This window comes from Pimephales promelas, chromosome 1, assembly GCF_988280905.1.
Source record: "Pimephales promelas chromosome 1, fPimPro1.hap1.1, whole genome shotgun sequence".
NCBI lineage: Eukaryota > Metazoa > Chordata > Actinopteri > Cypriniformes > Leuciscidae > Pimephales > Pimephales promelas.
This window is the reverse complement of record NC_142769.1, coordinates 38,227,200-38,245,294: the sequence shown is the minus strand read 5'-3', so window position 1 is coordinate 38,245,294 and position 18,095 is coordinate 38,227,200. Positions and strand designations below refer to the sequence as shown.

The following is an 18,095-nucleotide window of genomic DNA, read 5'->3' as shown; positions in this document are numbered from 1 at the left end:
TAATACTTGTGGACTAATCTACTGAATATAAACAGGCCCGACTGTACCACTACACAACTTCTTGCATTTGACTGTCGGCATTCTTGTGTTGTCTATAACTGAATGTAATATACGTTACAGGTTGTCTGTCTTTTTAGCAAAGATGTTATGAATGATTTTACCCAATAATCTAATGGTCAATTTAACAAAATGTCAAAATGATTGGGGTATACTTTACATATTTCATCTCTTTCCTTTAGTGATCAGATCTGTCATGTCAAGCGGTAAATTGAACCAGTGGGCAAAACATGAACAATTTACATTCCCAAATGGTAAATGTTGTTTATATAAAAAAGAAAATTCGAAATAGTCACATTTTCACATTGTAGTTTTTATTAATTTTACATAATATTAATGATTTAGAAACATTAATAGTCTTTTTTTTATCCAAAAACCAAACAAAAATATATTGTCATGTGACAAATTTATAAAGGGTGATTCTAGTGACAAGAAAAAATGGTCTAGCAGTCTAACACAATAAGAGATTATTCATGATCAACATTCATAATGTCATAGGCTGCTTTCACTCAAACTTGCATTATGGCCAAACAAACAGCGCTACTGTTTGCTATTCTGTTTATCCTCAATGCTAATGCAGGGAATTCCGTGGCAAGTAGTTCGGAAGTAATATGATGAGAACAAAGAGCTAAAGAATGCAGATTCCTAATCAACAGTAGAAAAGTAGTGTATTGGGCCAATGCAGTTTAGCAAAGTTTTTGGAAAAAAGCTAGGGAAAGAGGGAATCAGGAAATGTGCTTGTGTTTTTGTAGCCATTTTGTAGCATTACAGGAAGGTGCACCAATCTGATGACGACTGAGCGAGGTACAGTAATCTTGCGTGCATCATTGTTTTTTTGTACAGGTTTTACTTCTGGCCTGTTTTACTGTATTTGACCTAAAGAGCTGCTTCTCAGATAATCAGCTGTTCTGTTTGGTGGTCTAAAAATAGATTAGAAAGTTAATTGTGTTACAATGGCCGATACCGATATACAAATATTTGTTGGTTTTAAAATCCAATATTCCGATATATTGGCCGATATTTTTTTTCTTTTTTTTTTTCTGAAACGCGCAACAAAACATTAACAGATTTCCCTAACATTAGTTATTTGTAGTTATTTGTGAGTTTTAACTAAAATAATATGATAACGCCTTTTAAAAAGAATCTTGTTCTTTTATTGTCACGACAGAACAGACTGATGATAGTGGCATTAGCTAGCTTTGTGGTTAGCTAGTCTATGATGAGCCATAATTTAGCAATGGATAACGTCATACTGCAAATTGTAAAATATACATTTTCTATATAACAGGCCAAGGAGAGATGATACATCACGTGAACTGTACTTCAGTCATATTGTCAAAAGTTAAAAGGACAGTCTATCAACTACTGTACGCTGTAACAACGTAACATAACTATTACTAGCTAATTCCACTTCACTCTCAGCTTATTTAACAGCAGCAAAACTGGACATGATAGTCACAAATATTGTCATGCTTATTTTAGTTAAGAGAACTGATGGGGATGTTCTTTTAATTGTTATTCAAGCAATGAATCGTTTGTGACCAACTCAACGTGTGTTGCCAACAGGAACGGTGTAGAGTGCCCTGTGGTGGACAAACTATACAACTCCAACACTCATGACATGGTTCAAGCGTGTTTCGTCCATTTTTATTTTTTAAATATTCATTTATCGGCCATTGTAACTGCCGATACCGATAGTTTGCAAAATGCCCAATATCGGCCGATAATATCGGCTAGCCGATATATCGGTCTGGCTCTATTACAATGTGAAGAGTTTTTTATACAATGATGTCAACATGCTTAAAACAACATATTTATACCTGACTCACATTGACTCCATAGGTGCAAAAGTCTGGGAAATTCTCTTAGTAATGCCAAATGTAATTTAATGGAGTCTGATGGCAGGCCCGCGGCTGACTCCCCTCAGATGCGGATGGCATACATAAAAAATAAAGGCCTGGTTGCAGTCAGGCTGCCCAACTAAGGGCTGAAAGCCCTGTAATGATGAAGAACCTTTCAGAGGAGGGTCTTTTAACTTACATTACAATGATGGACGGACCAAGCTTACTGGGAAACCAGGGACGCAGCGGTTTAGGAGTGCTTCCTTTGGTTCCTGTTCTGTAGCAAACATTATTTGTTATATTCATGTTTTTTATATGTTTTATTGATTTGTTTTTGAATTTCATTGGTTTTCCATTGCATATTTTTCTGACATTTCAGTTTGAATTCGTTTTTCTTGGGATGATATTGATCATTACATAAATTCATTTCACAGATGAGGTAGCAGGATTGACTTCAGGATCATGTTTATTCAGGAACTGAATCAGGCTGCAACAAGATAGATAAGACCATTGTTGTAGTGAAGGCTTTGTAGTACATGCTTTTGTGTCAAGCGTTCTTTGATGCAACCACTGAAGAGCTTTTATGCAGCAGAGTTTGCTGATGCACTAAATGTTCAATTAGAGATAAAAGTTCTGCTGAATGCAAACATGTGTCTCCAAACACTACAAGCTATCTTTTGAGGACATTTGTACCTCGGATTCCTGTGGTATGATTGTTCGCTAAAGAATGAACTTGACAGTGTTGTGTCACCGGGGGTGTATGATGACATGTTCCGCCGAGGCAGAGAAGTGTTTTTCACAGCCTGTTAAATTTGACAGTGTACTGTGAAAGAAGCATGCCTGAGTTTATTGGTCATGGTGATTGTGCCACCACTATAAGTTTAGGAAGGCTAATAAGGGGCTGTTTTGGAATGCTGACATAGATCTCTTGCTGTTCATTTCTTGTGCAGTGGTTCGATCATTCTCAGTCATGCTGCTCATGCAAGCAGTATAGGTTCAAGTCCAGCTCATATATTTGGCTTTCCTCTCTCTACTCTCCCAGTCTACTAAGTGCTAAGAGAAAAAAAAAAAATGTTCTGTTCTATTCAGTGTTGCTTGCCTTGTATTTAAACATCCTCTAACCAGAGTAATAAGTGCTGTTGCTGCTCTGGACTGAAATCTACACTTTATTTTACAGTGTCCTTTTACACGTTATATGTAGTTAATACAGTAATAACTTTAAATTATGCATTATTACATGCAACTAACCATACAACAAACCTAATCCTAACTATAACCCTTTAGTAAGTACATGTAGTTAATAAATATTACTCAGTGCTTAAATGTATAATTACACAAGGGCACCTTTAAATAATGTGTAACCCACCATTTTAAGATCTCCTTGTTGCCGTTGTCATTATAGATTTAAGCACTGAGTAATATTTATTAACTACTTTACATCTGATTAGGTTTGTTGTAGGTATTAGTTGCATGTAATTCTGAATAATTTATTAAATAAATGTTGCTAGCAAATAATATAACTGTTTTTTAAAATATATCTATTTGTTTCAGCTTTAGTAATTTTAGTTCTTTAGTAGATTTTCATCCAATATTTATATTTTATTTTGTATAAGTTATGTTTCAATTTTCAAAAATAGTTAATAGTTTTAGTTGTAATAACAACACGTTTCCATGAAACTCAAACCTTATATTGTCTTCTGAAGCTGTACGATATGATCTTGATCTTGCTGTCCACCATTCTGAAATGTTATTCATGTTAAACTTTGAAATGTTAAAGTTCTTGTTTATATGTCTTATTACTAGAGCCCGTCCGAAAATAAAGGGTTTTGAAGGCCGATACCGATACAAATATTTTTTTGGTTTTAAAATCCGATATTCCGATATATCGACCGATATTTTTTATTTAATTTTTTTTTTCAGAAACGCACAACAAAACATTAACAGATTTCCCTAACATAGTTATTTGTAGTTATTTATGAGTTTTAACTGAAATAATATGATAAAGCATTTTAAAAAGAAACTTGTTTCTTTTATTGTCACAACAGTATATTAAAGTTCTGATAAATAAAATAATAATTAGTCCCTACATTGCCTTATAAGCTACCTTATAATTACAATGTCAGGTTAGCTAGTCTATGATGAGCCATAATTTAGCAATAACGTCATACTGCAAATTGTAAAACATACATTTTCAATTCAACAGGCCAAGGAGAGATGATTGAAGCGTGTTTCGTCCGTTTTTATTTTATTTTTGAAATATTACTTTATCGGCCATTATAACTGCCGATACCGATAGTTTGGAAAATGTCTAATATCGGCCGATAACATCGCCTGGCCGATATATCGGTCTGGCTCTACTTATTACTGTTTGACTATTTACTGCTTAGACTTAATATTCATGTACTTTTCAATAGAGAGGCAAAAGGGAACAGCGTTTACAGAGAACTGTGCTAACATCTGTTCGAACCTCTGTGTTCCGTGAAGGACATCTTCACTTTGCTTGATGATTACTAGCACACCTGAAGCATGACTATGCCTGTTCTTTCAAATGCAATAGCCTTGTGTCCACAGAGAGTCACTGAGGAAATGTGATTTTTTTTTTAACATAATGGAAATGATGATAGGCAGATAAGTGACTGGAATTATCCCCATATTAGAGCATATTAACTCACTGGGGGGTGTCTCCTTAGTCATCAAATTACCACTCCCTCTGTTTCAGCCAAAGAAATGACATGAAAAAAAAATTAATAACTGAATCGATGACAGCAGGCATATTATGTGTGTTATTTCACAGCGCTTTCACCCTTAGAAGCCTCCCCTGTCTCTGTCTTATTACACCTGATGACAGTGGGATGTTTTAATGCCCTAGTTAAAACAGTGAATGACCCTGTGTAATTGAAATCAATAGTTTCTGCAGCAGTTTGTGCTTAGCACCACACTTTGTGTTAAATAATATGAGTGGGCTTGGCCAGACTTCAGCGCTGCCAGTGCCACACATTCTGCACTCTTGCGGGAAAGTCATCAGAATTCCTCAAACTTGGTCTATTTCTGTAGATGTTGCTCTAACAGCTACAGTACCCACAGCAGGGAAGCGCCAATTTAAACATGATTAATATTGGATTGCTCATTTAGTTTTTCTTCTCTTGTCATTTCCCCCCCATTTCCCTCATCTCCTGACTTTTTCTTTTTCTCCAATGCAGCCACAACCAGAGGACGACCACGTTCAGGCATCCTGTGACGGGACACATCTCCTCAGAAAACACTGACTTCCTTTTACAGGACCAGTGAGTGCTTCTCTTCCTTATATATGCATGAAATGTACTTTTAGGAAGCACACTCCCTGTTTTATCTGAGGGCATGTATTCAATGCAGGTTGTTTGTATGTTTAACCATGTTAAAGAAGATCTAAAGGGGTTAAATGAATAGCTGCAAGAGTTTTGAATTGTTCTTTAACTATGCGTTTATAATGGGATGTATAGTAATGATCCATGAGCCACTGATATCCTATGCCTGTGCTGGAATCTGCAAATAGGCTGGAAATGTCCAGAGATGATGATAATGATGACCATTGCTGGTGTTGCATTTTCTAGCTTGGAGCTGCATTACTGAATTTGAGTTAAATTGAAGATCATCTGGGAATCTGGGCAAAGCATACAGTGTTGAGGAAGATAATTTGAAACACTACCTACACAATATAATATTAAAAGACACTAGTGAACTGCTATGTCCAACTAAATTCCTTGGGGGAAAAAAAGCTTTCAGATTGAATTGCTTGTTATGACGGAAAAAGATTGGGAGTCATACAAAGAAAATAAAGACGTACTATACAGTAAGTAGACAACATGTTTTTTGTTGTGTTCTTCTCGAAGGTAAAACACAGCACTAGTGTTGTCTTGAATTGTAAACAAATGACTCTTATGAACATATTATTTTAATCAATCGATCAATAGACTTACAAATTGGTTTCAAACATTGGCTGCATCTGAAAATGCATGTTTCCATACTACATAGTCAGAAACAGTTCTACGAAGAATCTACGAATACATGTCTATTAGCAAAAACTACCTGGATGGCGAGATTGTGAAGTGTGCATTCAATGGACAACAACTGTAACGATACGAGGCCACAGGAGAGGATTACACAACTAATGCTGGTAGGTCATGTGACAATGACAACATTACAAACGTAGTACTTCCAGATTACATTCATACTATGTAGCCATGAAGGTAGTACTGATCGTATCCAGAGAGTATGCAATTTCAGATCGGATGCAGCCTTAGTTACCCGTTTAAATCAATCAAGTGACTCATTCAGAGTGGTTCTTCTTGACTCACTGAACCACAAATACTTTAATGTTCAACTCACAATGAACTGAGAACCAGGGGAATGTTAATGAAATCAATAAGAATAAGTCTTGTTAAGTGTTGATTTAGTCATTATCAACAATTATACTTAGTCATGGTACAATAGTATCAAGAATTGCTCATTTTCTTCACTATTCCATTAAAATGTGCACCACTGCACCTGTTCCTCTCCTCCTCCTCTCCATTAATTACTGTCTTCCCATATGTCAGTAAGTTGAGCTGGGATTTCTACCTCATCAGTGCTGTGAGGGTTAAGAGAGCTCAGATTTACATGCCCCGCTGAGACTAGCTCGCTAACGCACGAGGAAAGAACAGGCTAAGGGTTTGCTGTTTATTTTGAGTGTTCTGCTTCCTGCTGAAACAAACCCAGGTGAAAACTGTTACGAAGTTCAGCCGCCTGCCTCCATTTCCCTGTTATCACTCCTTGTGCTCCATATAGAGGTGGGCTCATGGATTCAGAATGTTGGGCTCTTGTAGGAATATCGCACACAGCCGTCAAGATAATTTCTCATGCAGATGACAGGTAAGTAAATGTTGCTGCCAAGGTTGATTGATGCTTCTCATTAGGGCCACAGTGTGCGCGGGACCTGTGCCAGGTTCAGGCTCCGATTAACCACCATCGGGAAAATCCAGAAGAGTTACTTGATTAGTTATTAGTTTACCAGATTACAAACCTCTTGTTTGAGTGCCCAAGAGATAAAGATCATGGCCAAATGTGTTAAAGAGTAAGAGAGGAACTTAAGTTTGTCACTTTCAGCTGTGTCAATAAGGCAGGAAGACTTTTAATGTAGTGTCAGCTCTCATGCTTGTGGTTTGTAGAAGTGAGAGATAGTGAAGTTACAGGACATAACTGGAATACTTGCCACTCCTGGCTGCTCATAAGAGCTATTTTAAGCACAAGTCCGGCCTCGTTTGGTCCTCACTCCCCATCAACCCAACCTTTTTTCCTTTAGGAATCTAACAGTGGAAACTAACCTCACCCTAACAGCTGTGATAAGTGCTGATCTTTGGGAAATCCTTGTGAAATATGTCAGGAGACATATCAAAATATTTATATTTCAAAATTATTTATATTTATATATTTCAGTTCATCTGTGTGCCCTTAATAGCGCAGCATACTCCCACCCCTCCTCAGTGAAGGGCTAAAATGTGTGCTGCAATCCCATTGGTGGGGATTTCAGTGGAAATGTGTGCAGTGATAGAAGTGTTTTGATCCCCTGGTAGTGCAGTACTATTGATCTGAATGGCTAATCTGAGCACAGTGCATATCTCGACAACACTAAAGCATGGTGCATTGTCTGCCACAAAGGATGACTGCTTTTTTTTGTATGCATTATTCATTCCTTTAATGACCAAACTGCTCTACACTTTTATTGACTTAATTAACAAACATGATTAGTACATTATATGAAAGCCCGGTCTCATCCCAAGGCGTCATATAGGTGACGCTTTTGAAACTGCGTCTACATCCGACGCACATGGCACCCTTTAGCGTCAATATCAAACTCAGATGTAAAAGGCGCCTCCTAGTGGTCTAACCCTAACACTACCCCAGACCTGAACCTACCCATAACAAAAGCGTGTTATATTGACGCGAAAGGGAGCCATGTGCATCGGATTTAGATGCAATTTCAAAAGCGTCACCTATATCCTCAGTTGAAAGGTAGGTTCAGCCAAAATTTTTAATCCTGTCATCATTTACTCACCCTCATGTCATTCCAAACCCGTCAGACTTTTGTTCATCTTCGGAACACAAATGACGATCTTTTTAATAAAATCCGAGAGCTTTCTGTCCCTCGATTGACAGTCTAACCAACTACCACTTTAAAGTCCCAAAAAAAGTTGTAACGTTTAGCCTCAATTTTATAAATGGAACCAAGTGCTTTGTTTGCACAAAAAACATAATTTACCACTTTATTTAACAAAAAGTATTAATCTCCAGTGCGCGTTCATGAGAGCACCATTTCGCATGCATGTTGTGTAGACGCGAGAGCAGACGTTGTTGAGTGAACGTGCGCTGGAGATTAATATTTTGGAAATGTACATTGTATGAAAAGTTAATAAGGGTGCGAGCACTGATGGTGTGAGGACCCTCTTGGAATTGCTCTGTTTATTTCATTTTTGAAAATTTGATTCTTAAATATTCATCTTTAAATGTGTCGGTTAAGCCTTTTGTAGTGTTTGTTAATGACTTATTGAACAAAAAAAATCATACTGCTATATTATCATTGTCATCATATTGAATGAAATGACTTAAATTTAAACATTTTTAATTATGATTTATTATCCGTCTTGTTGGCTGGTAATTTTGTTTAATAGCTTTTAAACTGTATCAATTGACCATTCTTAGTTTCATGTCTCTATCACATTATACAATACTCCAAACAAATGAATAATTCATGTCTTTTTGTTTATATGTTTGGTAGGTAGTTGTGCATTAAGCAGGATGTTGCACAGTCAGCTAGTCATTATATAAGAAATTAACAGCCTCAGGGTAATAAAAGCCCCCTGATTGTCCTGTTTGAATTTATTTATGACATCAGTTTACAGACTGCTATAACTGATCTGACTTCTAATGTTTTTTTGTTTTTTTTTTAATAATGTCATCACTATCAAAAAGTACTGTTAAATACCATGATTTCTGAATTTGTTCATCATTCAGTACCTTAGTACCCATCAAAGTACTGCTGTATGTGATTCCACCACTTATGGTTCTTTTGGTAGCATTCTAACAAAAACTACTGTGTCATTGTGTAAATTAAGTGGAGGTTATTGAATATTGCTCTATGCTATGTATTATATAACTTAACCAGGATAGTGGGTCTGAAGCTCCCCCACTGTGGTGCTCTGAGTATTTGGGAGCAGATGTGGTCTTTTTTTTTAGCCTGAGTTCTTGCTGGCCTTCAGCCGGGATCTTTCTCATCTCTCCAGCATGAAATACAGGCCCTCTGCGCCCATCCATTCAAAAGACAGTGCAGGTAAATAATATGAAAGCCAAGATAAAACACTAGTAAGTCCCAGGGTGCAGAGAATCTCGAGAAATTTTGGATGGGAGCCAGTTTGTGAGGTGAAAAATGACAATGCTGCTGTAGCTTCCTGCTGTTTTGATGTTGTACACGGGTCACAAACACCTCCTGACTCTTTCACACTTCAGGAAGGAAGAAAAGCTGTTTATGGTTTTTTGAGGGGATGTCTGTTTGCGCATGTTTTAGATTTTGGACAGGGTTATTGTGTTTTGCCGAAAGCTCCAGCACCCATAAAAAGCGTGGAGTCAGCCTGACATGCTGCTTGGAAATCTGCTGGCTTTGGTGAGTTTTAGCAGAATAATCAAAATTTGTTGAGGGGGTTTGATGACCATGTTAAGTTGCATCATGCATTTCATCATTTTCTCGCTGGTTTATTTTCCATTATCAGCACTCGTATTTGTAGCTTTGTACCAACAAAAACTGTTAAAACCTCAGATTCACGTTTGATGTGATAGAAATATGTAATATATAATTTTTTTTTTTAATGTTTATGGGGTTATAACAACACGCTTGCTTACAAGCAGGTTTGAACATAGTAAAACTACGATAAAGCTAAACTAAAAACTAAAATAAAGTAAACAATAGTAATAATTATTAAATTAAAATGATTAATTCTGATACATAATTTATAATGTAACACACGCACCTTGAGGCGGATGGGCTTCAACAGCAGAAGACCCCACCAGGTACCACTCATCTCCACTACAAATAGGAAAAAGAGGCTACAGTTTGCAAGAGTTCACCAAAATTGGACAGTTGAAGACTGGAAAAATGTTGCCTGGTCTAATGAGTCTCGATTTCTGTTGAGACATTCAGATGGTAGAGTCAGAATTTGGCGCAAACAGGATGAGAACGTGGATCCATCATGCCTTGTTACCACTGTGCAGGATGGTGGTGGTGGTGTAATGGTGTGGGGGATGTTTTCTTGGCGCACTTCAGGCCCCTTAGTGCCAATTGGGCATCGTTTAAATGCCACAGCCTACCTGAGCATTGTTTCTGACCATGTCCATCCCTCTATGGCCACCATGTACCCATCCTCTGATGGCTACTTCCAGCAGGATAATGCACCATGTCAAAAAGCTTGAATCATTTCATATTGGTTTCTTGAACATGACAATGAGTTCCTGTAGTAAAATGGCTCCCACAGTCACCAGATCTCAACCCAATAGAGCATTTTTGGGATGTGGTGGAACGGGAGCTTTGTGCCTTGGATGTGAATCCCACAAATCTCCATCAAATGCAAGATGCTACAGTATCCTATCAATTTGGGCCAAAATTTCTAAAGAATGCTTCTGAAGGCGATAGGGGGTCAAACACAGTATTAGTATGGTAGGTGAGTTTATATTAGTTTGTGTGTATATATATATATATATATATATATATATATATATATACACACAAAATGCTAATCATTTAATAAATACTGATAAATGAATGTTTTTATATACAAAATCAAAGTTGAATAGATTATAGTTTTTCCCCTCACTTTGGGTCAATTATGTCCCAAGTATATTATTTGATGCATGAAGTTGATGATTTAAGAGCAGTACGTTTTCCCACTTATCTGCTCTTCTCAGCGTGCTCTAGATTCAACCCACTCATACATCAGAGTTCACTATCTGTCCACACTTTCTATTAGATGTCAGAGATGGTGTGACTTTCAGATGGTTCTCTAAAGGAGTGTCCCCGAGAGGCAGAGCTGTCACTAAGAGAGCTTTTTTGTTACCACGCTAAAGGCCTCTGAGAGTCTACTACCTTTTATAGACTCCCATCATTTTATAGACTCCTATATATCCTATACCTCAGTACCAGTAGATGTGTTTTTATTTCACCTACTTCAGGCCTTAGTACAGTCTGGTGCGCTTTTGCTATTTATTCAGCCGTCCAATTAGACAGTCAGACCAGAATGAAAGATACCATGAATGAAACCTGTTTTGTTGTAAGTTTAATATGAAGCTGAAACCAGAGCTGGAGCTTAACATAGAAAGAGGGGTTCCCAGGTAGGAGAAGGGAAAACAAAGGAGATGTGAGCAATCCGGTACCTTGTAAACAACTTTTATTCCAAGCAGTCTAAAAAAACCCTATGTTTTGAGTCAGCCAATTGGATTGCACTCGGTTATTTCAGCCAGCACTTGACATTTTTGTCAAGTGACTATAGGCATTCTATATGTGGCTGTGGCCTCTGGCTTTGAGACTCAATAATGTGTTCATAGTTTATACACTGTGGGATAAAAACACTGTTTACACAATAACAAATACATTTTGCATTTGCATTGGCAAGAGGCAACTGTCTACCCAATGAATAATAACTCCCTGGGTACCAAAATGATTTGTCATTTCCTTGAAGGAGATTTTGAAATGAGAGAGATGTTCGGTTGAACTGTGGAGCACATTGGTGGCTTTCGCTCTAGGTTATACCTTTCCCTGCAGTCTCTGAATCTGACACTTTTCTCTGACAGTGTTTGGGAGAAGTTTTTTATTTGTTGCCTGCGGCTTTGATAATTTGTTTCAGCCTTCTTTTGTCCTCTATTCCCCCCTTCTCCCTAGTCTCTCCCCCATCCCCTCTCTCTACTGACGTGCCCAAAATGTTACATTAGCATTACCTGAATCTCACTGCAGATTTTTATGTACAGTAGTTGTCCTTGTTAGGAAAGTGAAATGGAGCCAAATACTTTAAAGGAGCAGACTGGCATTAAGACATTTGTATCACAGCAGTCGTCGCTCTGAGATTTCGCAAATGTTTGGTTACTCATTTATTATTAACAACATAATTAACAAGCCTTGCTTTTGACATGACAAACCTGAGTGTTTACACCCTCTTTACTGTAATTCCAGTGAAACTGACTCATACTGTTTATTGACCTTGGCCTGTGATGTGACTTCTGGAAATGCCCTGCATTCTTCAGCTGCTGTGCATTCTTCCAATCTTCTCATTCACAGAGCACACACAAACAGATTAGCTAAATATGGGTTGTCTCATCCAAATCGGGCACTCTTATACTTCACATTAATCCTGTTGTGACTGTGGCGAAGGTAATGTTGATGGATGGAGAAGGGAAGCAGCTTGACATGTATACTGTAAGTGCAGAGTGTTTAAGTAGTGAATGAATGTGTCCCAGTAAAAATACCCATAATTAAAGGGTTAGTTTACCCAAAAATGAAAATTTATTCATTAATGACTCACCCTCATGTCGTTCCAAGCCCGTAAGACCTCCGTTCCTTTTTGGAACACAGTTTAAGATATTTTAGATTTAGTCCGAGAGTTTTCTGTCCCTTCGTTGAAAATGTATGTTTGGTATACTGTCCTTGAAGACATCATCAAAGTAGTCCATGTGACATCAGTGGGTTAGTTAGAATGTTCTGAAGCATCGAAAATACATTTTGGTCCAAAAATAACAAAAACTACGACTTTATGTGTCATTGTATTCTCTTCCGGTTCTGTTGTCAAGTACAGACGCTGCTGACGTGTTACTGTATCTGGTGCGCTGAACTTCGTTTACAGTCTGAGGGAGACGCACACTGTAAACAAATGAATCGTCGCAAACATATCTAAGGATTTCGACACCGAGGAAGACTTGCATTTTTTGCCCAGCCATATTTATTTGAACCCGAATACACGGACGCACCAGAACACGTCAGCAGCGTCTTTCGTCATCAGCGCCACTGCTGACTCATAAACGCGGATTGACAACAGAACCAGAAGAGAATACATTGAATAAAGTCATAATGAAGTCGTAGTTTGAATAAAGTCGCAGTTTTTGTTATTTTTTGAACAAAATGTATTTGCGATGCTTCAAAACATTCTAATCCACTGATGTCACATGGACTACTTTGATGATGTCTTTATTTACTTTCTGGACAAGGATAGTATGCTGTGTATCTATTTTTAATGGAGGGACAGAAAACTCTCAGACTAAATCTAAAATATCTTAAACTGTGTTCCAAAGATGAACAGAGGTCTTACGGGCGACATGAGGGTGAGTCATTTAAGACATAATTTTTCAATTTTTGGGTGTACTAACCCTTTATGGAAGCTTTTAGGAGGTCTGAAGTATCGTAATGACACTGCATTTATGTTTACTCTGGTGCTTTACAAATGAATAGATGGATGGAATAAATTATTTGTTAGATAGGTAATGTAGCAACCCTCTACAATGTGAGTAAATCACTTTCATATGCGACTCTGGGCGACTAAATAATGTCTATCATTAGCCATTGGATGATGAATTCTTAGATTTTACTCACCAGTGTGTGCGTGTTAGAGGCTAAGTGTAAGTTTAGCATATATATTTTCCCTCCCTAAACACTCTGACTGACTGAGCATTTGAGAGTGCGGGCGAGAGAGTGTCTGTACATACCACCCAGAATCGACGCTCTACATGTAAATTATATTCTTTGTTTTATTTTCCTGTCCAAATAACAGAGTTCATTTGCAATTATTCATTTAATTATTTAAGAACAAACAGATGATTTGCCGACTTCTCCGGTAGTGGGTGGAGCTAATGTGCAAACATCAAATTATTTGTCTGGTGCTCATTTAGTAGGTAGGTAGTTAGATATGCTAATCGGTAGGTAGATTGATAAATATGTATGTGGATGAATGGATGATAGATTGATAGATAAGTAAGTAGATTGGTAGATCGATATGTAGATACAAAGATAAATTGATATGTATGATAGGGAAATAGATAGGTTGGTAGATAGATCGATATTGAAAGGTAGAGATAAATATGTAGATACAAAGATAAATATATGTAGATAAATGTATGGAGGGGTAGATGGATTGATATATGGATGGATAGACAAATCAATAATTGGATGTGTTGGTAAATTGTCAGATATAATTAAGGTAGATACAGTGGCGAGGCCAGAGGGGTGTTTGGGGTGTTTAGTTTTATACCTTGTGTATAAAACTTCTGCCACTGGTTAGATATAACTATGTAGATAAATAGATATGTATGATATATATAGATGGATGTTAATGTCTTGTTAATGTATAGATGGATGTCATTGTCTGTGAGTAGTTTGCCTTTAGGCAATGTTTTTAACAACATGTTACTTGAGTGTTCAAAAGGGAGTGTGCTGAGTCTCTTCCTCTCTTGTAATTTGTGTCCCTGGGCTCTGCTTCACTTTGTTTGTCATTAAACACAAAAATCTCTCTATTTTACTCTTAATTTCATTAGTAACCACACCTTTTACTTGGTGTCAGAAATCATGTCTTTCTTCTACTGTTGTAGGGCAAATTTACGCATGTCCAAGCCACCACCAGAGCCGAGGCCTCCCAGCATGGTCAGCGAGTCCTCTGTCGCCATCTCCTCTTCCCCAGCGGACACCACCTCAGGATCCAGGGTGAGAAGCCCAGCTTTTTTTCAGTTCTGATCTGAGACTGGTTTAATGTTTTCTGTCATGGTGCTGATTCTCAATAAAGGGAAATGTTCATGCAGAGCAATTCAGGTGCATGAAAGTGCAAGGCTGACTAATAGTCTAGAGAGCCTCACTGTTTCGTGTGTGTGTGTGTGTGTGTGAGTGTGAACTGTGCATGTGTGTGAATCTTATATGAACTCATATTGAAAACTGATAATGTTTTATAGATATTTGGGAAGAGTAAATTGGCCTCATCTATTTTTGCTATATTTCTTCAATTTTGACAAATGACCCAAGCGGTAGGTAGAATGGGTAACTGATTTTTCTAGCCCCAGAGAAGCTGGACTTAATCTCCTGTGTGGGATGCTGCATTTTGCAGAGGTCATGAGGTAATACTGCATAGAACATCTGGAGGGTATTGAGAAATCTACAGAATGTTTCTCGCTATTTCTCACAAATCAAACCTGAGTCTGTGAGGCACATTCACACAGTCACATACATAATAAACTAAATATATATATATATATATATACACCATATACCTGAATATATATACCATAAATACGCTCATTACCATATATATATATATATATATATAGACGTTGCATCTCACTCACAGGTGTCGCTCATTACCACTCACGCTACCGGCCTCACGTCACTCGACCTCGTCCTGTTCGCCCACGAGACTGCGCTCTACTGCCCCCCAGCGGCAGCTACGATCTCTGGGGGGTATGGACAGACTAGGCAAAAGAGAAACAGAGACGAAAGCATAAGGAGCGACAAATCCGAGAGAAAAATAAATAAAAATCTTGGTCCGGTTCCCACAACGGGCTGCCATCTGGTCCTCAATCAGCTGGCGATCTTCTCGGTGGTGCCTGGCGGTGGCGCTGGATAGCCCTCGGTGAACGGCTCAACACTCCTCTGCCACCTGGTGGAGAATCTCCCTTTCCCTGCACTTCCCCTTCATGGCGGATGGCAACAGGCTCCAACCCACGGCGAACCGCGCCGTCTCCTCCACTCCCTCGCGGACGGCAGCCGCCCCTCAAACACCCAGGTGGCCGGCAGCGAGCTCGACCGTCCCCACGGCAACTCACTCCAGCACACTGCCTCAAGCGTCCATGGTGACGGACTCCACCCACCATGCTCGATGGCACCGCGGATTCCCCACAGCGGCGAGGACTCTTTGACAGCGACTCACGGACGACTACTGGCCACAGAAACAAAAAAACAACATAAAATAAGGCCTGTTTCTCTCTCTCTGTCGCTCCTCCTTTATACTCCGCTCCTCCGTGAGCTCCGCTCTCACGTCACTCTGCCTCATCCTGCTCGCCACAATATATCTATATAGACAAATGTATTTCTTCATATTAGAGGGTGTTTTTGACACATTGAAGTTTTAGTGGCCTGGCTTGACATACATTAGCTGTGTCACTGTGTGGTAGAGAGTCTGATGCTGGCCTGTCAATGACAGCACTGTGTCAGCATCATATGAGCTTTCACAAACCAATCGATCAATCCCAGAGGCCCTTATCTCTGCACACACTTTACTGGGACAAGAACCAGGCTCCCAGTGGACATCAGTCATCATCCACCATTGGTTCTTTTTAACAAAGCATCTTCTCACATTGTTGTGTGTTCTGAAAAGTTAATGAAATGTCTTTCAGTCTATTCTTAAAGGTACACAATGTACATTTTTGCCCTCTAGCGGTGAAACAAAACTGCATGCGTTTTGCTTAAGAACATTGTTTGGGTTGTGCTTCGAGTCTGCGTGACTGTGTTGATGAATGTGGGGCTTTCTCAGAAGTCATAACTAAAAAAAAGAGTGCTTATCCAACTGCTCATAAAACATTTACTAGGCTTAAGAGATATAATCAGTTTAGATCTCTTTTTGCCAGCAGAGTCAGACTCTCCACTGTTCTGCTTCTTCTTCTTTTTTTTTTTAACGGGTGATTCCCCTTAGGGTAAAGACTGAGTCAACCTTTCTCACTACTAACCTATGCCACTCCCACACCATACATGTGTAAAAGTAGCTGGAGGAACACTATTTATGGATATGATGGGACACACATGGGCAAGTGACAATGTTCTGTGGAAAACAATCCCGACATGTCTAAAATATGTTTTTGGATAGATTTTTGGACACCATCAAGGATTGAGGATGTATATTGACTTGTTATTTAAATTTGGTCAATTAAAAAAAAAAAAAAAAAAAAAAACAGTTACATGGTGTGCCTTTAAGTAACACAGGGTCCACAGGGTACATAATTTATTAAAATTATTAAAAAAAATCAGCATCCTTAGAAACGCTTTCAACAACTCAGAACATCAGTGGTGAAATTATATATATTCAAACCGTGTTTTTGAGACTGTCTTTGATTCACTGCAGATTTAAGGAGAAAATACTCAGCAATGATGTAGACTTTGCACATGGTTTGTCTTAAATCATATTAAAAACACCACATAGACATATAAATAACATTAAAAATTGATATTCACCACATGGGGTCTTTAATAAATGCAAAGCTGATTGTAAATGTTCTGTATTATTCTCTGTGAACTTCTTCATATGGATCAAGATTAATAAACGCAACAAACAAAAATGCAATTTTAATTCAATCAAATGATAGTGCTTTTCTTTTTTCTTTTGAAAACCTCAGAATTTGAAAGCCAGTGGGAAGGTGCATTGCTTTGGCAAGCGTGACCATTCCATCAAAAGGAACCCCAACGTCCCAGTGGTGGTGAGAGGATGGCTCTACAAACAGGTGCGGCCCTCAAAAGTGAAACCCTGGTGTGAGTGATTTAAAGAGTCTGATTTTCATCTGAACTGAACGGTGTTCGGATGTTATATTAGATCTTAATTAGACCTTATGATGAAGTAAGACCCCACAGGCAATAAACTAATTAACTTAGCATGTTATTCAACTTAGAATATTTTATAAATATTCAATATGAAACGAGGGGCCTCCAATTAAATGCTAATAGCAATATTTACATTGGTTGGTACTGATAGATCTTTTATTTTATTTTAAAAGATAATATGAAGATCTATATAAAAAATAACATGAAACAATTCATGTTGGTTATTAATAAAAAAATGAGTGTGCTAAAGTTTGCGTCTAAATAGTTTTTTTTTCTGTCTTTGTAGGGTATTCATTTTCTGTGTACATTTTCATTAAAATGCACATACATATGAAAATGTTATTGTAGGCTGAAATGTTGTTGTTCTTAATCCGCAGGACAGCTCAGGCATGAGACTGTGGAAGAGGAAATGGTTTGTGTTGTCTGATTACTGCTTGTTTTATTATAAAGGTGAGTTATAATAGAGTTATTCAACATCAAAAAGAGTTGTAATTAGTTTGCTGCAATTATCTCGAACGGTCTCTAATTTTTTTTGCACCACAATCACATTTTCTGGAACACATTATGAGAGTTCCTATAATTAA

At 38.0% G+C, this 18,095-nt stretch overlaps 1 protein-coding gene across 26 annotated transcripts in view; it reads left to right on the top strand.

Annotated features, from left to right (window-relative positions):
* The window catches only part of plekha7b (pleckstrin homology domain containing A7b), a 104,472-nt gene that overhangs the window by 40,982 nt on the left and 45,395 nt on the right, over positions 1-18,095 (top strand). For 25 of the 26 annotated variants that reach the window (XM_089129603.1, XM_039656730.2, XM_039656729.2 and 22 more), the window contains 4 exons: positions 5,099-5,182; positions 14,526-14,637; positions 17,310-17,414; positions 17,889-17,961. In XM_089129603.1, the coding sequence (XP_088985729.1) occupies positions 5,099-5,182; positions 14,526-14,637; positions 17,310-17,414; positions 17,889-17,961 (374 nt within the window). Of the gene's footprint in view, positions 1-5,098; positions 5,183-14,525; positions 14,638-17,309; positions 17,443-17,888; positions 17,962-18,095 lie in introns of those variants that run through there. The other variant, XM_089129615.1, reaches the window with a different exon arrangement.